This window comes from Ursus americanus, chromosome 32 (genome assembly GCF_024610735.1).
Source record: "Ursus americanus isolate L20-20 chromosome 32, mUrsAme1.1.p, whole genome shotgun sequence".
NCBI lineage: Eukaryota > Metazoa > Chordata > Mammalia > Carnivora > Ursidae > Ursus > Ursus americanus.
Genome location: NC_142158.1, coordinates 8,779,974 through 8,803,184, shown reverse-complemented (window position 1 = coordinate 8,803,184; position 23,211 = coordinate 8,779,974). Strand labels below are relative to the sequence as shown.

The window sequence follows — 23,211 nt, the reverse complement described above, 5'->3', positions numbered from 1 at the left end:
CACAGAAAGTTAGTGACATGAAAAGACGGGTTTAAAAATATTCAGCGGACAATTTCCGATCCCCAGGTGTTCTACCAGGTCTGCAAACCTTTTATCTTTGGCAGTAAATAAGGGGTGTGCGTGTGTGTGTGTGTGTGTGTGTGTGTGTGTGTGTGTGTGTGTGTTTAAACACGCCCTCATTGTTTTCCCCCCTTAACGCACACACAGCCCTTTCTAGGTGGCTGGGGGGCTGAGGAGAGGTGGGGGGGCGGGAAGGAGGAAGCGACCGCCCCAGCGCTGGCAGATTTCCAGGGTTCCCATTACACACCTTCGCTCCTCGGAACACACCCCGAGGAGCTCGGACCGCCTGCGCCTCCAAGCTCTCTCTTTCCGGTTCCCGTCCGGAGTGGATGCGCGTCCACACAGCACGCCTTAACCCTGCGACGCCATCCCCTTCTCCCCACCCCCCGCCTTCTCTCTCTCTCTCCCCATCCTCCTCCTCCCCGCTCCGGGTCGAAGCGTCCCCCTGGGCGCTGGTACCGCCCCTGCCCCGCCCCGCCGCCTACTCTAACCTATCCCTCCGGCTCCGCTCCCGGCTCCGTAGTCTCTGGGCCATTCAGGTTCTAGATCCCGCCCCCGAATTCCGCCCGCGCCCCAGCTTCGGGGTTAGCGGTGGCTATGGCGGGGGTAACCGGCCGACTGGTCCGGGGCTGGTGTCTGAGAGCGGTCAGGAGGTGAGTGCTGAACCAGGGGTCCAAGGTCGCCCGTGGGATCCCGGCGTCCACAGGCCGTCGCCGCCCGTGGGAGCGGCCCTGTCGAGTCTTGTCCGGGTTTTAGGTTTTCCAGGGAGAGCGTGATGGCCAGTGTCCTTAAACGCGCGTCCGCTTCTTCGGCTGGGCCCGAAATGGTCCGGATGGACGCGCGGGGAGGCCTGAGCTGCGACCCTTCATCCCGCGCGTTCGCGTCCCCCCTCACCTCGGGCCACACGCCCGGCAGGTGTGAGTGCCGCACAGCCCTCGGCCCGCGCGCCGCCACCCTGGCCGCTTCTAGGTTGCAAACATAGTTGGCTAAAATGAAGTCGACCATCTGAGCACGCTTGGCTGAATGCTGTAGAAACGCAAGCAATCCCATCAGTGTGGGATTGAACTGCTTTCTGGAGAACCCTTCTGTAATGTTAAGTGACGGGATGCGCAAACTATGTAAAAATCAAAAAAAGCAAGCTACGCCTAAGGAACCAGAAAACCCTGGAATATGGTGGTTGGTTGCCTTGAGGTGGTGGAGTTATGATTTTCCCGATTTTATGTATTAAACAGTAGTGTTTTGTAATTTTTTAAAACCACTTAAAGTTTGTGCCATTATTTTGTGAGAACTTGCACATGTAGGCTTTCTAATAGACATTTTGTTTTCCTTTCGTTTTCTGTTTGGAACTTAACGTGCATCATGTGGGATGCAGAGTTTTTCCCTTTTTGGAAAGAAACTAACTCAGTTATTTACTATTAAAATTTTTGAAGACTTTGTTGAATTACTAGTATTTCAGAATGTGAACCTACCGTTCTTTATATTCTTTGAAAGGCATATTATTGCAGAAGCAGCGATACCTTAGGTGTGGGTGTTATTAAAACTGTATTATTTTAATCATCTATGATCCCATTAACTTTAACTCTGTATGCCAGGGTCATCATTGTGAACATCAGTTTTTTGCTTATGGCCTCAGTACTGTGCACCGATATTTTCTCTTCCTCTGCCTACTAGAAACTAGCAGGTTGAAACTACTTATTGTGCTTGCTGTTTCTGCTCTGCTCCTAGTTGGCTGGCTGAACTTCCTGAGGTGAGTATTTAGTTATGTCTGTTCAGCACAGCTTCACAGACTAGCAGCGACAGTAGTTAGATGTCCTCTAGGTAGGTCCCCCACCTACTAAGAAGTGGCTCTTTGTCTGGAATGCCAACGACAGCTCACAGCTCGTCTGTATCTTAACCCATTCTCCTCTCCTTCTGATGTGGGAAACAAAGGCAAAAGAATTAAATTTTCTTACTACTTACAACGCATTGACAAGTCCTTGAAATAGGCAGAGCGATATTCCTCTAGGAACCCAAGTGCCTTGCTGTTAATACTTTGCTAAGGGCAAAAGGCAATCTTAGCCCAACCCCCAGGCTCCTGTAAATCTACTTTAACATATAAAAATTCCTTTGGCTATGTCCTTTATCTCTACCCCCCAAGATACGTGTTGACAATCATGCCCCAAGCTCATGGCCCACAGATAGCCATCTGAAGGGTCTCATGACTCAGGTTTTATGAGACAGTAATAAATGACATTTTCCCAACAACAGCTAGCCCCCTCAAGGTCCTGGAAATCTTGCTTCCAAAATTCCTTAGAGATTTAGGCTATCCCTAACCCCCTCCCAACTTGAAAGTATATAATGGGCCACTCTTCATGACCCCAGTGCAGCTCTTTCTGCCCCTGGGTCCTGTCCCTGTGCTTTAATAAAACGTTTTTGCACCAAAGATGTGTCAAGAATTCTTTCTTGGCCCCTGGCTCTGAACCCCAGCTTCTTTCCTGTAGGACTCCCACCTGTGTGTTGGGACAGACATTTTGCTGAACAGAAGAATTGACCTGATACTAGTTTATACTTAGTTAATTATTGAGGGCACAAAGGACTAAATTCTGTGCACTTGACCTTTTCAGGCTCAGTCTTCTGCTCACTTCCATCTTGCAGTGACTGTCATTCACTTTCTTGCCTGTGGCAAAATTTACACAGCCATTCAGGTGGGTTCCAGCTGCTTCTGTCAGTATTTAATTTGAATTGCTGCAAATGCTGTGCTGGATTGTAGCTTTTCCTTTATTTTAAGATTACTACAGTTAGCTTCTGTAATGATTTCTCTTTTTAGGGATCATTTTGGAAACCACTGTTGGGAAAGAAGAAATTTATTCTGCCCTTCAAGGTCCTTCTAGGTGGATTAAGAATCAAATTGATATGAGACAGATTAACGGGAGAAAATCAAATTTGGTTTCATATATATAGGGAATCCACATGGACATGAAATTCCAAAGACAGGCAGCATGAGGCTTACATGACTTCTATTTTGAAGCTTACATTCTTAGCTAGGGAGAAGGGTTGGGAGTCTGAGGATACAAAGTGGAGGAAGACCATTAGCAGGAAGGTGAGAGGAGATCTTGGGAACACAAAGATTGTCCCATCACACAAATAAGTTTCTTAGATTAAGAGGAATCTCTGTTAATGGCTCTCTTCCTGGTACAGACTGTTCTTTCCAATGTAAACTTAGGCAGGTGGTGGGCAGTCAGAGAGCTTTTCCTGCATCTGCTGGGCTTTGCTTGCTTTTAACTCAAAATATTGCTCACGCCAAAGGCCCATCTTGGGGCGGCCTGCCCTTGGCCCCTACACCACTAACCGTTTGCAGCCAGCTTGTATAGGGGCAGGCATAGGGAACATATTTCAGGAGAAACAGAGCATTTTGGTGGCTAAGGATTGGCAGCAATTCGAAATCAGTCTGCCTGTTTGCAGTTCCCTGCAGGTCCCAGCACAGCTGCACATGAGCAAGACAGCGATGGGAGCTAGTCAGAAGGATTTTGAGAGTGCAGTGAATCAGATGAAACTGCTGAAGAAGGACCCAGGAAATGAAGTGAAACTCAAACTCTATGCGCACTATAAGCAGGTAGGTGCCTGAGCTCTGACATAGAGATGTTCTGTGCAGATAGCTCCTGTTTTTAGGGCTTGTATTGCCGCTCCTCTGAAGAGTGTCTACATGAGAGTTTTTGTATATTAGTCTTTGCTGTACTGTTAAGGCAAAAAGTAACGTGTCAGGGTCACTCTGGAGTCAGAGAGACTTAAAAGAGATAACCATCACAGGTGTAGACCTTCTCTGGCTTCTGACCAGAAAAAAGCAACTGAAAGTTTTTTCGAAGCCACTGGGGAAATTTAAATGTGGACTGAGTATTAGCTGACACCCAGGAGTTGTTATGTAAGAACACGGTTATATAAGAAAATGTTGGTGTTCTTTAGGGATGCACACTCGATATGTAAGGGTAAAATGGAATGGCGTTTGGGATTCGCTAAAATGAGAAAGGAAAGGATGGACAAAGCAAGTATGGCAAAAAAATGATAGTTATTGAGTTAGGTCGAGTATTGGGCATTCGTTATAACATTCTACTTTTCTATATGTTTGAAAATTTGCATAACAAAAATTTAAAACTGAAATTTGTAAATTGTGATGTCTAAGGACCACGTTGGGAAGTCAGCTGGTCGGGGCCCCTGTGTGTGATCTGTTTTCCTCTTCCCTCGATCGGTCTGAGCCTTCCTTAGTGTCTTACAGGTGTGTATAGTGAAGAATTTGACTTTGCTCAGAGAGAGGCCAAGGCTTTGCCCTTGACTTCTGGGAGGTAATCCCTAAGCCCTCCCAAGATCATGCCTGCTAAGGAGTGTCTTTGTCGGCCTGAGAGTCTAACAGTGTGATTTTGAGTGGGGGCTCCTGGCTACGTATTCATTCATGCTGGCGCCATGGAGCCCCAAACGAAAACTCTGAACACCAAGGTTTGAGTGAGCTTCCCCAGTGGGCAGTCCTCCCTGGGCGTTATCCGACATCTGTTCTGGGAGTTTCCTGACTCCAGGCCTGGTGTGGGGAGGGGGACTTGCGGATCGTGTTGCCTCTCACTTCTCAGGTGTCTCCCTCTTGCAGGGTGACCCTTGTCTCTTTGTCTTTGGAAAGTCTAAGCCTCCTCCACTGCCTTTGTTTTTCAAAACCTCTTTCTTCTTTCCTCTTTTAGCTAATTATTAATTTCAAGCTTTTACATGTGGCTATGTAAGCGGCGTGGGATATTCATCTCAAAACACTCACTCCACCTACTCTCAAACAAGTAAAATTTAGTTGTTTTCATGGTTCCTATTTGCATGGGCTTCATTTAAGTTTCCAGAGGACCAGTGGCTCTGACACCCTCCCATTCCTGCTACCCCAGGGACTCTGTTCAATTGGCAGAAATCCACCACTGAATTAGTGGTATTTTTTTTTTTTTGTACCTTGGAGTGGGCTTTCAGAATATACGGTAGGTTTCCAAATGTTTGTTGGCTGGTTACTTTTGAAGATGGTTTGCTTGAATATTTTGATTGTCTGTGAAAAATGGGATCATCAGTATAAAACTAATGAGCTCTAGGAAGTTTTTAAAAAGCACTTTGCCGACACCCTTGTGTTCCGTTGTTTTCATACGCAGGCATTTATAACTTATTTTAGGGACTGAGAGCTGATGGCACATGTTCTCCCATCTTTTTTCTGTTGTGTATTTTCAGCAGCAGCATCGAAGAGAGCACAAGGGGAAAATTAAGATGAATTTACGTATCTTCTAAAAGTGTTCGGGAGGGGAAGGCGCATTCACCCTAGCTGTGTATTTTGTGGATCTTAAATATTTGACACTCTAGTTTGCATGGACACTTGACCGATAATTGCCCCTCTCCTTCTCACAGGCCACTGAAGGACCTTGTAATACACCTAAGCCAGCTGTGTTTGACTTGATCAATAAGGCCAAATGGGATGCGTGGAATGCTCTTGGCAATCTGCCCAAGGTAAATTTACTTGCTACTTTGCTTTTATTTTACTTGCTGTATTCCTGAAGGAAGTTGGGTGCTTCTCATTATTAAACCATTGGAGGTGGAACCTGCAAGATCTGGTTGGATTCTGTTGAATCAGACTTCTTTCTTCATTGCAAGGTGGTGTTTCTTAGCATCATAAGTTTCTCGAAGTGCTTATTTATTGACCATGGGCTGAAGTTATTTGTTACCTTCTCTTCAGGAAACTGCTAGGCAGAACTATGTGGATTTGGTGTCTGGTCTGAGTTCTTCGTCTGACTCCTCTAGCCAAGTGAAGCCTGAAGCAGACAGGAAACAAGCTGGTTACGAAACCCTGGTGATGACCTCTGAAGACGGCATCACAAAGATCATGTTGAACCGGCCCACCAAAATGAATGCGTTGACCACACAGGTAACATGACCTGCCCTTGGCGTTTGTCCTGCTTTTCTTTCCTCCCTCTGTCTGATTCACTCAACAACTAGAATGTTTCAGCATCATTGCTATTTTCGTGATCTCTTGTTTGATTTGTGCAGGAAGATTAGTAATGGTGGCTACTTCTTCACACAGCTGAGTTGAACATTTGTTATTTAGAATTGGTTGGCGTCGGGTAGGTTCCATGTGTCCAAAAAAGCACTGCAACTTTCCTAATGATGGAAGCACAAATAATTAAATTAATAAAAATGAAATATACATTGATACAGGAGAATATGTCTAGAGGTTCTCTAAGGTTGATGTAGACCGTCCCCAGACTTTGCTCATGTCACCTAGACTTGAGAGTGAGTACTGTTCAAGCTGCGTGGACCTTTATTTTATATACGTAGAGGGAGAAAGGAAAGAAGACCTTCATCTTAAATATAACATAGCCCAGCTCTGCCTCAAATGAGCTGCCTCACAAGAGCTCCTTTGATTTTTGAGTCTTTCATCAAACTAGAATGATAATAAAAATAACCTCTTCCCCCACTTCCTCTTGAAAAAATTATAGGGAATTAATTGGCTGCTTGGTGTTGAACTGCAAGTAAAATTTGAGGGGCTATAACCCTTTTCATTGGGTTTATCATCTACATTGTAGCAGAAAGAGCCTGCTCACTTAAAACAGTGTTAAATAAGAATTCCATGAAGTTGGATATGTGCCATTGACTTAGTAAAACATTTGATCCTCAAAATTTAATTGCCTTTGCCTCATTTCTGTGTAATCATGGTGATGATGATGGTGGTGATGATGATGGTGATGATGGTGGTGGTGGTGGTGGTGATGATGGTGATGATGACGGTGATGATGGTGATGATTATGATGGTGATGATGGTGGTGGTGATGGTGGTGATGATGGTGGTGATGATGGTGGTGATGGTGATGATGGTGGTGGTGATGGTGGTGATGATGGTGGTGATGATGATGGTGGTGATGGTGGTGATGATGGTGGTGATGATGGTGGTGATGGTGATGATGATGGTGATGATGGTGGTGGTGATGGTGGTGATGATGGTGGTGGTGATGGTGGTGATGGTGGTGGTGATGATGGTGGTGATGGTGATGATGATGGTGATGATGGTGGTGGTGATGGTGGTGATGATGGTGGTGATGGTGATGATGATGGTGATGATGATGGTGATGATGGTGATGATGGTGGTGATGATGGTGATGATGATGGTGGTGATGGTGATGATGATGGTGATGATGGTGGTGGTGATGGTGGTGGTGATGATGGTGATGATGATGAGGTTAGTAACAGCAGCTATCTTTACAGAGTGCCTAGTGTGTGTCAGCACTTTCCACACAGAGGTTTCTTTAAATCCCACAAGGAGCCTACTTTTAATACTATTTAACAATAAAATAATTAGGTTAAGTAGTAACTTGCTCAAATTCACATAACTAATAAGCTGGAAAACCTAAATTGAAACCCTAATATATCCATCTCCTAATCCCAGCTCTGGCCAATTGCCCTGTCATGGTGCATCATCATAACCATAATAATAATGGAGTTATTTCCTCGTTCCCTCCCTCAGTGAATACGATTTCACCTTTACTCAACTATTATGTCAAGTCCGTAATTTTTTTTCAGTGTCTGTGTGTCCATAAATATCAACCTCTTCATCATTCTCTCACACTAACGTCTTATCTGAGGTAAAAATGGCACTGAAAGCTATTAACGACACCTCCAGGATTTTCAGAGACATTGCTGATTTAAAATATTGGACCCATTGTCTTTGGCTACCATTACAGTGTCTTGAAATCCCAGCCTTGAAGACTTTCCAGACTGCCTGGGACACACATGCTCTTTTTTGAGGTCCCAGCTGAAAAACTGCTTCATGGAAATCTGCCTCTGGCTGCCTCCCGTGCTACCCATGCTCGACACCAGTGCTTCCTCCAAGCTGTCTGCCGTGTTGTACTGTCCACCATTTTAGAGCTCCCCCTCTCTGTCAATTCCAAAAGCTCAAGGACTAGGTCTTACTGTTCACTTTTGGGGAAAGGCGGCTATATCCCCCAGTGTCCACGAGAGCACATGGTACATAATACACGCCAAGTAACTGTAAAAGGAATGACAATCCTTTTGACTGTTTTGGGCCGCCTTTTTGGTTATGTAAATACAACCAACGCAACAGTTGGCGCTTTGCAGAGGACAGGCTTACAGACTGACTTTTAGTGAATCCCACGTGATAGTTGTCATTTTCAGAGTTCTTTCTTTTTCTTGTCTCCCCCTTTCACATAGATGTATCAGGAAATCATGCTTGCACTTGAAGCCGCAAGCAAGGATGACTCTACCATAACTGTTTTAACAGGTAAGACATTTTCTTGGATTTCTTAATAATTAAATTTCTATTTGGGGGGATTTCCTACCAAATAGGAAATTGAGTAAATAGCTCTGAGGCCTTTTCTAGTACTCTATTCTTTTTAAGGTTTTATTTTTATTATTTTTAACTTTTTATAACCTTCCTTGCAACAAACCCAGTGAGTTAGGCCCTATAATTACCCTTATTCTATAGATGGGAACGCTGAAAAGTTAAGTTTTGATAAATACTGCTTTTCCTATAGTTATTTTCTATATATTCTTCACTTTTGGTTTCTATTTCCTCTTTGATCCAAGCGTTACATAATAATGATAGTTCCTTAAATGTCCTGAAAGGTTTTTTTTGTTGTTGTTTATTTGGTTGGTTAGTTTTTAGTTTTCCATTTCTATTATTGATTCCTGGCTTCAGTAAATTATAATCAGAGATGATCAGTTTTACTAGATTTACTATTTATTTATTTATTTTGGGCATGGGGTGGTAGGTAGAGGAGGAGGGAAAGAACGAATCATAAGCAGGCTCTGTACGCAGCGCAGAGCCTGACACAGGGCTCGATCTCACGGCCCTGAGATCATGACCTGAGCCGTAATCAGGAGTTGGAGGCTTAACTGACTGAGCCACCCAGGCGCCCCACTAGATTTACTTTTTAAAAATCTATTAAATTTTGTGTATATTGCTCTATATTGAACTCTCTACCTTGAAAATAAATAACTGGAAAATGGCCAATTTTTGTATCATCCAGGAATTCAAAAATAAGTTCATTCTTTTAAGGTATAGAATTAAAAATCTATCAGTTAGACTGACCTTTCTAATTTAGGTTAGATTCCCCCAATTCTGTTTTTGTCTTCTAATTAATCTCAGACTGAAAAAAGTAAATTAGGGGCGCCTGGGTAGCACAGTCGTTAAAGTGTCTGCCTTCGGCTCAGGGCGTGATCCCGGCGTTCTGGGATCGAGTCCCACATCGGGCTCCTCCACTGGGAGCCTGCTTCTTCCTCTCCCACTCCCCCTGCTTGTGTTCCCTCTCTTGCTGGCTGTCTCTGTCAAATAAATAAATAAAATCTTTAAAAAAAAAAAGTAAATTAAAGGCATTTATTGCTATTATGTTTCTTTCAGCTTCTCCTTCATGTCAAAAACAAATTTGCTCTAAAGCGTGTTTTTTTATCTTATTGACACTAGAACACTTGAGGAGAGTTATCCGTTATTATAAAATGGTCATCTTTGGTCTCACTTCAAGTCCACCTTGTCAAATATGAACGTCCTTTCAGCTTTCTGTCTTTCTGAATTCCTTTTTGCAGTCTGTGTCTTATAACACACATTGTTAGATTTTTCCCTCTTTGATCCAGTCTGAATTTTTTTTTTCATAAAGGCCCCTTTACCTGTTGAGATTTATGTATAGGACAGATTGTTACATTTTCGTTCTGGCACCTTCCATGCGTACTACTTGTAATGCTTCCTTTCACTGTTGTTTTTTACTTCATGGTCTGTTTTTTCCTTGGGATGTGTTTTACTGCTCATGGTTTGAAAGTTATTTTTCCTGCTTTTAGTAATTGCTTTGATAGCTTTGTGTGGTACCCATCAATATCTCTAGCTTGCACTATTCCCCTCGGACAGGGTCTGTGGTTGTCCCTACGAGAGGCGAGGAAGGGAGCATGCGTTTCTCAACACCCCACAGAACCTCTCTTCCGAGTCTATAGTCTGTTATGAAGAAGTTCAAGGCTGACATTAATTTTGTTTTTATAAGATCTTTCTTTTCCCCCTAGATGACCGGGAGATACTTTCCCATTCTTTATTACTTTTCCATAGAACATATGTACCATGTTAAAACTGATTAGTAAGGCCTTGTTTTAAGTTTTCTTTGATAATGTCTCCGAATGTTTTTGTTCCAATTGGTCTGTTCTTTCTGAAAGAAACCTAGTTATAGAAGAGAATGTCTGGTCTGCTGGGACTGTTGTCTTTTATTTTCTCTGAATTCTTAACTCTTGTCTTCTGTTGCTTTGCTCACTAGTCTCAATCTTATACTCCGGTTGCATTTTTAGCAATGTCTGTCCTTTTTACAGCCTCTAATGGCATCATTCTTCAGTGGTTGTGGTTTTCTCTCTAGCTTTTTTCCTGAACACTCCCAGGCACTTTTCTTTTCTTTCTCTTGTCTATCACTTCCATTTTGAGTCCATAGAAAAGCTCCGCTGTTTATTTTTTATACATACATTGAGGACCAGCATAACAATGTGCTTGGAAAAGAAGTTTTATTACCCATGGAAGTATTAAAAATACTATTTATGACACCATTGACTCCTGATAGTAATGTAAGAAAAAATCAAAGAACATTTATTATGTAAAAATACTGCCGATAACAAGTATAGCTGTTTCTCAGTTCCCCAGATATAACTGTCCAAAGCCCAATACAAAACAAACATGTCTTCCGAATTTTTCCTTTGAAACTTGCCCTTGAGCCCATTCCAGTGTGGTCTCTACCTTTCGCTTAGATCCCCACCCTGACCTTTGTATCATTAAATCCTTGGGACCTTTTTCAGGCTTCATCTGACTTTCCCTCCTTCTTAAACGTCTGTCTGCCCTCGGCTTCAGTGGCACAGCCTGCCCCTCCGATCTGCTGGCCCAGATCTTTGTAGGTTCATCCTCTGTGTGGCCAGCAAAAGGGAGGGAGAGTTCCTGAAGGCTTAGTTCTGGGCAGTGTTCTCTTCTCGCTTCTTGCTCTCCCTGGACCCCGCATCCATGCCCACTCTCCAACGGAAATCCAGATGCTGGTGCCTCCCCGCCTTGGTGTCTTTGGTCAGGACACTCCCCAGGGCTCCCGACCGGTGTACCCACCTGGCACTTCTTCAGAGGTGTCACCTCCTGCGTCTTTCTCTCCGGAGCTTTTCCCGTGTTCCAAATCACACTGGGTGGCTCCACGTCTACCCTGTCACGTCGACCAGAACCCTAACATACGTCATTGACCTTGTCGCTCTCTCCCCTCCCATGTCCTGTCTGATCCTATTTCACTTCCTCAGTAGCTCTGGAGTCGGCCCTTTTGTCTGTCTCCTCCGCACTAGTCCAAGCCACCGTGGACTCTTGTCTGAGCTGAAATAAGGCCTGTCTCATCTTTCTGATTTCCTTTTGTCCTCCTCTCTCCCATGCCTTGTCCAGTCTCACTACATCCAGTGGAATCTTCTTCCAAATACAAATCTTATTCCTCCCCCATTTAAAACTTCTTCAGCACCAAGACAAGTTAGTGGAAAAAGAAAACTCCTTTGACAAATGGTGCCAGAACAACTAACTATCCATATGGGGGAAAATGAACTTCAACCCCATCTTACACCCTATACAAAAACTAATTTAAAAGTCATGTAAGCATAAAACCCAGAAACATAAAGCTTCTAGAAGAAAACAGTATCTTTGTGACCTCGAAGTAGACAGAGATTTCTTGGACAGGGCACAAAAAGCATTAACCATAAAAGAAACTATTTACAACTTAGACTTCATCAGAATTTAAAATACCGGCTTATCAAAGACAATAGTAAGAAAATGAACATACAAGTACTACAGGCTGGGGGAGGGGGAATATTTGCCAAACATAAATCTGATTAAGGATTAATATCCAGGATATATAAAGAACTCCTTAGAAATTAACAACAACAACCACCACCAGACTTTAAAACTAGATAAACGACTTGGACACTTCATAAAAGATACACAGATTGCCAATAAATACATGAAAATGTGCTTAATCTCATTAGCCTTCAAAGAAATGCAAATTAAAATCGCAGTGCGGTATTTCACCCACTAGAATGACTAAAGTCTAAAAGACGATGTGAAATATTGGTGATGATGCGGAAGAACTAGAACGTCTCCGCATTTCTGCTACGAGATCACTTCAGGAAACTGTCAGCTTCTTATGGACCGAAACACATACCAGCTCAGCGGCACGTCAGCCCACTCCTCAGCAGTGACTTCAGATAAATTAAGCCTGTATCCACAGAATGATTTGTGATCCAATTCACAGGAGCCAAAAACAACTCATGCCCACCAACAGATGAGTAAACAGATTGTTGACTAGTCCTACGTGGAAAACTACTCAGCAGTATAAAGGATTGAAGAACCGATATGAGAATATAGGCGAATCTTTAAGACATAGTTCAGTGAGGAGAACACAGACCCAAGAGTACATATTATGGGATTTTGTTGATAAAATTTCTAAAATAGGCCAAAGTATTCTATGGTGATTGAAGTCAGAAAGTGGTTGTGTTGGGGCAGGGTGGGTGGGATGGCTGGAAAGGAGCTTAGGGGACCTTTGTGGGATGGTAGAAATGTCCCGCATCTTGTTTCAGGAGGTGATCACGCAGGTATTTGTGGTCATCAAAATCATTGAACTGCGTGTTTAAAATTGGTGTTCTTGGGGCGCCTGGGTGGCTCAGTCATTAAGCGTCTGCCTTCGGCCTAGGGCCTGATCCCAGGGTCCTGGGATTGAGCCCCGCATCAGGCTCCCTGCTCCACTGGGAGCCTGCTTCTTCTTCTCCCACTCCACCTGCCTGTGTTCCCTCTGTCACTGGCTGTCTCTCTCTCTCCGTCAAATAAATAAATAAATTCTTTAAAAAAAATTAAAAAAAATAAAATCGGTGTTCTTATATGTAAATTATGCTTTAACACAAAACACTTTCAGTGGCTCTTAGAATAAAAGTCAAAACATCTTAACAGATCAGCAAAGACCTGCATGGCCCATCCTGCCTGTCCTCATCCTACACCAGCTTGCCCTCTGGGATTTTCTGCTCTGGCACAGTGGCCAGAGTTACCCCCTTCACAGGACCTTTGCACATGCTTCCCTCTGCATGAATTCTTCCTACCCTTCTTTTTCCAGGGATCTCAATTCAGTTGTTCCTTCCTTAGAAACATCCCTCCTTAAACCTCCAGGTTAGAATAAATCCCCTGTGACACACTCTCATATTATCATCAAGTACTTCTCCTTTGTATCAGAGTTGCATTGCCTGCATTTGTTAGTATGTTTTTGAATCGATGTCAGCTTACTCACCTGTCTGTAAATTAGGGCAAGAGCCATGGCTGGCTCACCAGTGTATTTCCAGTGCTTGCCGTGGAGCCTGGCACAAAAGCAGATACTCAGTAATTACAGAATGAATGAATGGTGACTCTGTTGATTTTATTTACAGGAAATGGTAGTTATTTCTCCAGTGGAAATGATCTGACTAATTTCGTTATTTCCCCTGATGAACTAGAGGAGAGAGCTAGAAGGGGTGCCATTTTACTGAGGTAAGACTGACATGTGTCTGATCCCCGTGGACTCATTCATAGTCATCAGAGTGTTACTTAGTGCAGCAGAAGTAAGATAGATGCTTCTTTGTGTCAGTGTCGTTCATGTGGCTTTGGACAAGTGTATTTCTCCAGACCGCCTCGATCGAGATGTGGGCATTTATCCTGTCACTTTAACTTCTGTTACCTGCTCATTCTGCTGCTCTGCATGAGATTTGATTAGAAAGCAGAGAAGTCAACTGCAGTTGTTAAAAAAAAAAAAAAAAGTTCTCTCACATTGAAGCAGAGAGATTTAGCCAATTCTCATTCGGCCAGAGGAATGCCTGATTTCCATGACTGCTGGTCATGGGGCACGTGAAGTAGTCTCAGCACAGAGGACATGAAGGCCTCTCTCTTCCCAACTCACGTATCCCTGCCGGGTTCCTCATTCCTGCGGAGCTATAATATTGCAGCCTATGCTGCTCGGCCAAGCACCCTAAGCTCTAAGTCTGCAGCTGGCGTACAGCCCTGCCCTGGCCTAGAATACACAGCGGAACCAAGGTCAAGCGTAGAGGACGCAGTCGAGCAGTTTCCATCAGATGCCATCCAGATGGGTGTTCAGGCCGGCCAGAGTTCTTTTCAGACTCAAGTTGTCTTCCGTATTGTACTTCATTCATGCTGCGTTGGGACATTTTTTATTATTATTATTATTATTATTATTATGTTCACTTAGCCAGCATATAGGACATCATTAGTTTTTGATGCAGGGTTCAGCAATTCATTAGTGGCATATAACACCCAGTGCTCATCACCACGCGTGCCCTCCTTAATACCCATCACCCGGTCACCCCGTTCCCCCACCCCCCTCCCTTCTGTAACCCTCAGTTTGTTTCCCGGGGTCCAGAGTCTTTCATGGTCTGTCTCCCTCTCTGATTTCTTCCCGTTCAGTGTTCCCTCCGTCCCTGTGGTCCTCCCGCTCTTCTTATGTTCCACATAGGAGTGAAACCATACGATCATTGTCTTTCTCTGCTTGACTTATTTCACTTAGCATAATCTCCTCCAGCTCATTTAACTATGCTTTTGTATTTCCATTTCTGTAGGGATTTTGTGGGCTGTTTCATAGATTTTCCTAAGCCTCTGGTCGCAGTGGTCAATGGTCCAGCTGTGGGAATCTCTGTCACCATTCTTAGGCTATTTGATCTTGTGTATGCGTCTGACAGGGTAAGTCAGCCCCCAGAAACATAGAAAGTCATGAAGTAAAAATGAGGTCCTCTGAATTCTCTTTTATTGTTGGCTGGTAGTAAATGGATTGCATGATTTATGGTAGAATGGCTTAAATTTCACTTTTTCCCAAAGAATTACTCTAATTTAATTTGACTTATTTGCCCTTCATTATTAATTTTGGTTTTCCTAAACACCAGTATTGTTGTGAACATTGTCCCAACTATTTTGGTGCTATTGTCTAAAAAAATTACATAACAGTTACTCAACTTTTGATTTTCCAATTAATCTAAAATAGGAGATCGTGAAAGCTTGCTGGGCGGGGGGGAGCTGCATTTTGGCATGTCCTGCAAGTGGATAATTTGACACTTTTTTTCCAAGTAAACAAATTCTGGACTTTAGAATTTCAGAATATTAGAATTTTTGAATAAGAAGGAACTTTGAAGCACGCTCTACCCTCACTCCCTTCTTTGCAAATAAGTAAACTGAAGTTTAAGCTACTTGCCAAGACAGTTTAGCCTTGTGTTCATCACTGAACTGCACTGATGTTAATTTCTGCTCTTACTACAGTATTAACGTAGGTCATAGTAGAAAATAAAATTTTGAAAAATCTGCATAAAGGGTTAAATTAAAAATCACTTCTTAGCTCACCACTCAGAGATAACCAGTCCCTGACTGCTGGAACCCTAGGCTCTCTCCTTATGAACAAAGATGCGAAGATCTTAGAACTTTTACTGTGGAACTAGTAACCACATGGGGGGTTATTAGATTCTTAGAGTAATTTTTGCTTAGGCAGTGGTACAATTTCCTGCTCTCCAGCCTTGCGGGAAACATTCAGTTTTTACCACTGAAGAGATTCCTAGTTTTGTTTGGAGGTATTTTCCCTACTAATAGACATGACCATATTTTAAAGATCCTTATCTCTTGAGTTCATTTTTTCCTACTGGCTTCGGTTTGATTCGATCGGGTATGTTGTCAGAGCTAATCGTTTTTAATAATTGTCTCATGAAAATAGTGAGATTCTACGTGCTAGGCTCCCTAACCTTCGTCGGTAGGAACTTCTGCTCAAAGGCAGAAATCAGTAGCCTGTGGTCACATCATGTGTGTGGGAGGACTGACTGATCAACCAGTCTTGACCAGGGGTGGGGTCAGGAGTTCCTGAGCTGAACTTAGGGATCTCATTCTTCAGTACTTAGAGGCAAATACATCATCCTATTTGAATATTCTCCTGATTCTCCCTCAGAATTCAAAAGGACTGTCACATCCAGCATCTTTTCAAGGTTTCTAGGACTTCAGTCCTATGATACAAATTGGAATTGAAATAGAAAGAAAACATACTGGGGCACCTGGGTGGCTCAGTGGTTAAGCGTCTGTCTTTGGCTCAGGGTGTGATTTCAGCGTTCTGGGATCGAGCCCCACATCGGGCTCCCTGCTCAGCAGGAAGCCTTCTTCTCCCTCTCCCACTCCCCCTGCTTGTGTTCCCTCTCTCGCTGCCTCTCTCTCTGTCAAATAAATAAATAAAATCTTGAAAGAGAGAGAGAGGAAGGGAGGGAGGGAAGGAGGAAACATAACGTAGATGATTTAAATGCTAAAACATTTGGCCCAGAGTAAAATATTTGACAAATAATGACCACTGCTAAGAGTTCACCCAACTGAATTAAACCAAGGTTCAGTCTAAAATCAGAGAAAGACACAAGAAAGAACCTGTGAAGAGGAATGCATTTTATGAGATTTATCATTATTGGCTTCATAAACAAATACCATATTAAATGTGGGTTTAACACTCATTCAACCAAATTATTTTTTATTATGGGCAAGAGTTAACAATGCCCATTAGCTTCTTTGTCAGCAAATTATACATTTCCCCTATGAGTTAATAAAAGGGTAGAAATCATAAACATAATATTTGAGTACTCACCACGTCCTAGGCACTCTGTCGCTGCACAGGAGACATACTCAGTGCACACGCCAGCCCTGTGAGATTCGTACTTTGGTCTCCATTTTACAGAGGAGTCCACTGTGGCACAAAGAGGTGAAGAAGCTTCTAGAATCACCAAGCAGTCAGACGCCAGAGCCTGACCCTTAGTCACATTTACTCCTCTATTTCTGAAAATAAGTTAAATGCCACTTACCGTCAGTTCAGCATGTACCTGTTTGTGGCCCCTTAGCTACCGTCGGCGTTTTCTTTCACTTTCCTGCTTATACTCCTTAGGCTGTGACTTCTCAGTACATCTTCTGGAATAAGCTTGCTTTTGGGGGGAGGGGATGATAGGTGACATTAGTAACTTTTTATTTTATATTTTTCTTTTCACATATATGCTGTGTATATTATGTATTTATGTCTTCTCACACTATTCATTAAGAAATAGCACCAATCTGATTATGGGAAGTGAAGTCTAAATGTTCTGTGTACATATTGTCAATTATAAATTAATTTCCTTTCATAAGGACTTCTCATTCATCAAGAAATGCACAGAAATATTTCTTAAATCAAAAAAAGGGGGGGCACCTAGGTGGCACAGTAAGCTGAGCTTCTGACTTTTGGTTTCAGCTTAGGCTATGATCTTGGGGTCGTGAGATCGAGCCCCATCCCGGGCTCCGTGCTCAGCAGGGAGTCTGCTTAAGATTCTCTCTCCCTCTGCCTCTGTCCCTCCCCCCTCCCCCCACCTAAAATAGGTGAATAAATCTTTAAAAAATAAGAAAACAAGGGGCACCCGGGTGGCTCAGTCAGTTAAGCATCCAACTCTTGATCTCAGTTCAGGTCTTGATCTCAGGGTTATGAGTTCAAGCCCCACACTGGGATCCATGCTGGGCATGGAATCTACTTAAAAACAAAACTAAAACTAAAGATGGCTCTAGAGTCTAAATAACCAATATTGAAGTGGATTCTAGTATTTAAAGGCAATTTAAAAACCTCTCTGGGGTAAAATCAAGACGGATGACAGACTGAGGAAGCAATTTTCCAATTGATATAATAAAAGCTAATCTCTCTAATAAGTTTTTAAAATACATTGATAAAGCGATAGATCAACGACTTGATGTAAACATGGGCAATGGAGAGGAATGCATAGCCCACAGAAAATCAAGTATAAATGGCTCCTTAAAACATAGGAGAAAGACCCTATTAAGAAAATTACTTGCAATCAGAATATGTAAAGAACGGCAAGTCGATAATAAAAAGACAACCAATCTAACTTAAAAATAGGGGCAAAGTATTGTAACAGTTACTTCACCAAAGAAGATATGAAAAGAGCTAATGAGCATAAATAAAGATGCTCAACATCATTAGTTGTTACAGGAATGTAAGTTAAAACCACAAGACACTATTACACACCTACCAGGATGGTTCAAGTTAGAACGACAGACGGTAGGAAGGTTTAGCAAGTGCGTGGAGCAACTGGCCTCGTCCCTGCTGGGGGGAGTGGTACATGATACACCACTTTGGAAATTCTTTTGGTCTTAAACTGCAGTTTACCCCACAACCTAGCAATTCCACCCCTGTTTACCCCAGAGAACTGAAAACACGTTCATGCAGAGACCGGTGTGCAAATTGTCATGAACGGTCTTCCTCATCGTAGCCAAAATGCTGGACATGACACCGGTGGCTTCCGCTGGTGAATGCACACAGGAACTGTGACGTCTGTACAGTGGGAGTCTACTCAGGAACAACAAGGAACAAGCTACCAATACAACAGCGTGGTGACTCTCAAAGTCTTACGCTAAGGACCAAAGGCTACAGAATGTGTGATTCCATTTATATTACACTGTAGAGAAGGCGAAACAAGGGACAGAAAACAGATCGGTGGTGGTTTGGGGGTGACAGGAATGGACTGACTGCAGAGGGCACAAGGAGCCCTTTGGGGTGATGGAGATATTCTCCATCTTCACGTGGCGGTGCCTACGTAACTGTTACCTTCGTTAAAACTAACCAAGCCGCGCATCTAAGAGTGAACTTGGTGTGTGTACAGTACCACAGCAATCCTAATTTTTAAAAAGCTTTGTCAATTAAGTATTGTGAAGATATATACAAATAGTGATTTTTAAAAATCACATACAAAAAGTAATCATTTTTCTTTTCTTTTTTCTCCAAATAGGCAACATTTCATACTCCTTTTAGTCACCTTGGCCAAACTCCAGAAGCGTGTTCCTCTTACACTTTTCCGAGTTTAATGGGCCCAGCCAAGGTAACTCTTGGAAACCTTGCAAATATGTTGTAGTAAGTAGCCTCTGGGGGTGCAGTCGGTTAAGCATCAGACTCTTGATTTCGGCGTAGGTCATGATCTCAGGGTTCTGGGATCGAGTCCTGTGTCAGGCTCCGTGCTCAGTGGGGAGTCTGCCTGAGGATTCTCTCTCTCTCCCTCTGCCCCTCCCCCCACTTGCACTCTTTCTCTCAAATAAAGAAATAAATCTTAAAAAAAAAAGTAACCTCTGTTCGAAAAGTAACTCTATACTCTCTTCTTTTCCTTGATAATATAGACAGAAGAAAAGTGAGTTATTTCCTCCTCAACTCTGAAAGTTTCAAAGATAGAAGAGCTAGGCTATGGGAAATGTCTGGTATGAGGGAAAATTAGAAACTCTCCACGACTCGCCTGACTAGGCTCTGCTCTTGCAGCTGGGTGTCCTCCGCTGCTGTGTCACGTGAGTCCTTGGAGGACCAGGGCTGTGCCAACTCAGGGCCTCGCTTGATTTCTGCGTATATGACGGCATCCCCTGGAAGCTGTCAGATGACATCTCGACTTCGAGAGTCACGCGAGGGGCCCGCAGAGGCGAGTCCTCATGGGGGTTACGCCTTCCAGAGCCGCGCCCAGTCACAGCGGCCTCTTCCTCAGTAGGTGTAGACACGTGTTCAGGCTCCCAGAGGGGTTCCGTGGCTGCCCAGGTCTGTCCCCGTGTCTGTGGAAGCCTGGGTGCCCAGGCTCAGTGTGCGTGACTCCAGTGTGACCGTGATGAGACTGAACAGCGGAGAGCCGGGATAGGGGGCGGCTTAGCCAATTTCTGGGGGTCTGAAGGGGGTGGGGTTGGAATGGAGCCTGTTTTCATGGACTGCTAGGTTTTCATTGCAAATACGTAGTTTTTAAAGCTCAGTATTCTGTCACATGCCCTGAGTCATTATTACAGATTTTAATTTTGAAAAGTTGGGCAGAACCAACTGTAAGGCTTAGGGCATTTGACTATGAAGTATTATTTTTCCAGAAGCACCATTGGAAATATAGAAGATATGCGCTTAGGGACCTCAGTTTTGTTAGAAACTGAGTATTAGTCCTTCCTTGCTTTCCTTTGGTCGGGTAGAACTAATTAGTTGTGCCTGTGCAGGGAAAGAAAACCGTCAGAGCTCGATGGACCACTGCATAGAGTTTCCAAGGAAGGGAAGTTTGAAAGTTAGGGTGTCCAAAGTTTGGTTGGCATTACTGTGACCTGGATTTTCCTTTTTTTTTTTTTTTTTTGTTCTTTTTTCGTTAATAACTGTTTATGCTGTATAAAACAGAAGATTCTAGCTGTGTGGGTTACCGGATCAGCATCTGCATCAGGTCCTTTCTGCCCCGGGCTCCCTGCTCTTGCCTTCCCAGCACAGACCCTTACAGAAGCTAACATACTTGCAAACCTTCTAGAGAGCCTGAGATGCTCTCAGCACGGTTTGCAAAAGCATTGCCGATTGAGGTCTTCAGTTTTTCCCTTAACAAGAAGTACTGGCAATCTCAAAAGACCGTGAGAAAACTGCCCTCTATCTCCTGAAAGCAGTTAGTTCTGAGGTGAACGGACCTGTGTTTCAGTAAGTTAATGTCTTAATCTTGCTTTTTGTTTCAGGCCGCAGAGATGCTCATTTTTGGGAAGAAGTTAACTGCCGCAGAAGCCTGTGCTCGAGGACTTGTTACGGAAGTTTTTCCTGATAGCACCTTTCAGAAAGAAGTTTGGACCAGGCTGAAGGCATATTCAAAGCTCCCCCGAAATGTTAGTATTGTCTTTTGGGGGTTTTTTTGTTTGTTTTTTTCCTAGTAGAAACCACGGAAATAATTTATCTGCCTTAAGAGAATAAGCATTTTAAAAAACAAGATACACCTTGGTTGGCTTTAAGCAGATCTAAATTTGAGATTAAAAATAACCATAATAATGTCAGCAGTACTGATTTTTTAAAAACTTCTCAGATAGGCATTTCATTGCTATGATACGGATAAAGGCAGAGGGACAGTTCTTTCTGGGGATAACTTTAAGGAAGAGGATGGGCCGTATTTGCCAAGCACTGTTATTCCTGAATCCAGGTGAGAAGCCAGATCGTTTAACTTTTAGGACATTCTTACAATGTAGCACTGTGGTTTTTATATATGATAATTCATAACTGACTGCTTTTATAATCTTTCTGCTCAAAATGTGGTCTTAGAACCAGAAGCTTTAGTCTCTGGGGCTTTTTAGAAATTTGTGATCCCAGGTCCTCTCCCACGTCTACCAAGATGATTTGTATGCACATTAAAGTTTGAGAAGCACTGTCCTATGTCACACGTCCATCTGAAGGCGTGACAAGATTCCGTGAACCATGGAGACACAAAAATCAGCTCTATAGAATAATCCCACTCCCGTTAGAATGCCTCTTTTTTTTCTTTTTAAGATTTTTTAATTTATTTATTTGACAGAGAGAGAGAGAGACAGCCAGCGAGAGAGGGAACACAAGCAGGGGGAGTGGGAGAGGAAGAAGCAGGCTCCCAGCGGAGAAGCCTGATGTGGGGCTCGATCCCAGAACGCTGGGATCACACCCTGGGCCGAAGGCAGATGCTTAACGACTGAACCACCCAGGCGTCCCCTGTTAGAATGCCTCTTAACCTTATTGTTGGTCTTGTGTTTTCAGGCTTTGCGTATTTCAAAACAGATGATCAGAAATCACGAGAAAGAAAAGCTGCACGCTATTAACGCTGAAGAAAGCAGAATCCTCCAGGAAAGATGGCAGTCAGACGAATGCATGAATGCGATCATGAACTTCCTATCCCGAAAAGCCAAACTGTGATGCCTGTTACAGCAGAGTAACGCTTTTCAAAGGAAGGGATGTGCTGTCATTTCTGATTTTCAGTACTGGAACTAAATAAACTGTGCCTTTTCTCAGTGCTAACATATCATTTATGATTATCATATTTCACTCGAGCCCTGATGACAAATTACGTACCACAAGCTTTAAGAATTTACATAGGATTTGGTTCATAGGGAGTCTTACGTCTTTCGACATGAATCTCTGTTGCCAGGAGCACTGAAACATTGTGCCTGGGGTCCTGCTTTGAAAAGCATTTACAGCATTACAAGCTGACGTCATGTCTTTGAACACCACGATAGCGCTCTGCCGTCCACAGAGGGTGACTGACTTAATTGGCCCAAACACAGACAGCCTCTGGATCACTGACTGAAGGTCTTCGGTGGGTTGCATGTTCTTTTTCAACCACCTAGCAAGGGAGCAGATGGAGCAGTAGTATTAGAAAATACACACACACACAAAAGAAACAACAATCTTAGTTCCATTTTTTCCCCATAATTTAATAAAATGTCATGAAGGGAAAATTGGGTTATTTCACTGGAAATAAAAGTGTCTGAATCAGTTATTATGTACTTATTTATTACATAGTCTTCATTCTTGTTTCACCTGCAAGCTGCCGGAACTGTCCTTGCAACTTTCTGTTTTGATTAGTGCCATATCTGTTGACAAGGATGGGGGCGTGATTCCAGTGGCTACCAAACTGGCGTGGACTATTTTGCTCTTCTAAATCCCTCATTTCTCCACAGAACCATCAAATAAACTAAAGAAACATCTACAGCAAACAAGCAAATGTCCAATAAAGAAAAATCACATTGAAAACTATAGGAAATTCTGTGGAGTTCTTACTTGCCCCCACCACTCCCACCCCCCACTACACTGCATGGTGTGGTTGGAAGAAATTCACCGAATTCCCAGCTCCCTCCCTCGGGATGGAAGGAGCAGAGTGGAGCTTGTTTGCAACCTTCTGGCCTGTATGTGGGCTGCCTGAGGGACTGGTTGCTATCTTGCGTGACTCACGGTTCAGAAGGGAAACGCTGGCATAGTTTGATTGTGAGATAAGAAACCATGAGAGGGAGTGGCACACAATGAAACACATGAAAGGTACAAGCTGACTACAGACCCTCGGATACTAGGAAGGAGATCCCAAAACAGGAATCCTAGAGCACTTAAGGCCCTGAGAAGAAGCTGGAGTCTCTTCAGGAAATGAAGTCATTTAAAAGCAGCCGAGGGAAAATTGAAAAGAAAAAAAAAGAAACAGATAAACATACAGGCCTAGACAGGAAGCATGCCCAGAAAAGATCTGAGAAGGCCTGGGCTGATGTGAAGACTCACAGGCCTGCTCATGAGAGGTCTCACAGATCAGTGTAAGGGGCTTGTTTGCAAAAATGCCCAATTTTCAACA

General features: G+C 43.3%; 2 protein-coding genes and 1 long non-coding RNA gene across 11 annotated transcripts in view; 1 reads left to right on the top strand and 2 right to left on the bottom strand.

Moving 5' to 3' along the window:
• The window catches only part of LOC123801481 (uncharacterized), a 124,528-nt gene extending 124,050 nt beyond the window's left edge, over positions 1–478 (bottom strand). For all 5 annotated transcript variants that reach the window (XR_015722522.1, XR_015722520.1, XR_015722521.1 and 2 more), the window contains exon 1: positions 308–478. This is a non-coding gene — a long non-coding RNA (uncharacterized LOC123801481). The remainder of the gene's footprint in view (positions 1–307) is intronic.
• Positions 479–560: 82 nt separating this feature from the next.
• ECI2 (enoyl-CoA delta isomerase 2) lies at positions 561–22,372 on the top strand. 5 transcript variants are annotated; one of them, XM_045811611.2, is made up of 12 exons: positions 581–713; positions 1,732–1,807; positions 2,664–2,744; positions 3,502–3,652; positions 5,452–5,550; positions 5,777–5,965; positions 8,263–8,332; positions 13,498–13,597; positions 14,677–14,797; positions 18,892–18,981; positions 20,603–20,746; positions 21,636–22,372. In XM_045811611.2, the coding sequence occupies exons 4-12, from the start codon at positions 3,530–3,532 to the stop codon at positions 21,789–21,791; spliced, it is 1,092 nt and encodes a 363-aa protein (XP_045667567.1). In that variant the 5' UTR covers positions 581–713; positions 1,732–1,807; positions 2,664–2,744; positions 3,502–3,529; the 3' UTR covers positions 21,792–22,372. The 5 variants fall into 5 exon arrangements, with proteins under 5 accessions (XP_045667566.1, XP_045667567.1, XP_045667569.1 ...); XM_045811613.2 differs by lacking the exon at positions 2,664–2,744; XM_045811614.2 differs by lacking the exon at positions 2,664–2,744 and having other exon boundaries at positions 587–713; positions 1,653–1,807.
• LOC148107311 (testis expressed protein 56-like) overlaps positions 21,423–23,211 on the bottom strand; it is a 15,994-nt gene continuing 14,205 nt past the window's right edge. The window contains exon 3 of the mRNA XM_087857898.1: positions 21,423–22,218. Coding sequence (XP_087714024.1) covers positions 21,918–22,218 — 301 coding nt within the window. The 3' untranslated portion in view covers positions 21,423–21,917. The remainder of the gene's footprint in view (positions 22,219–23,211) is intronic.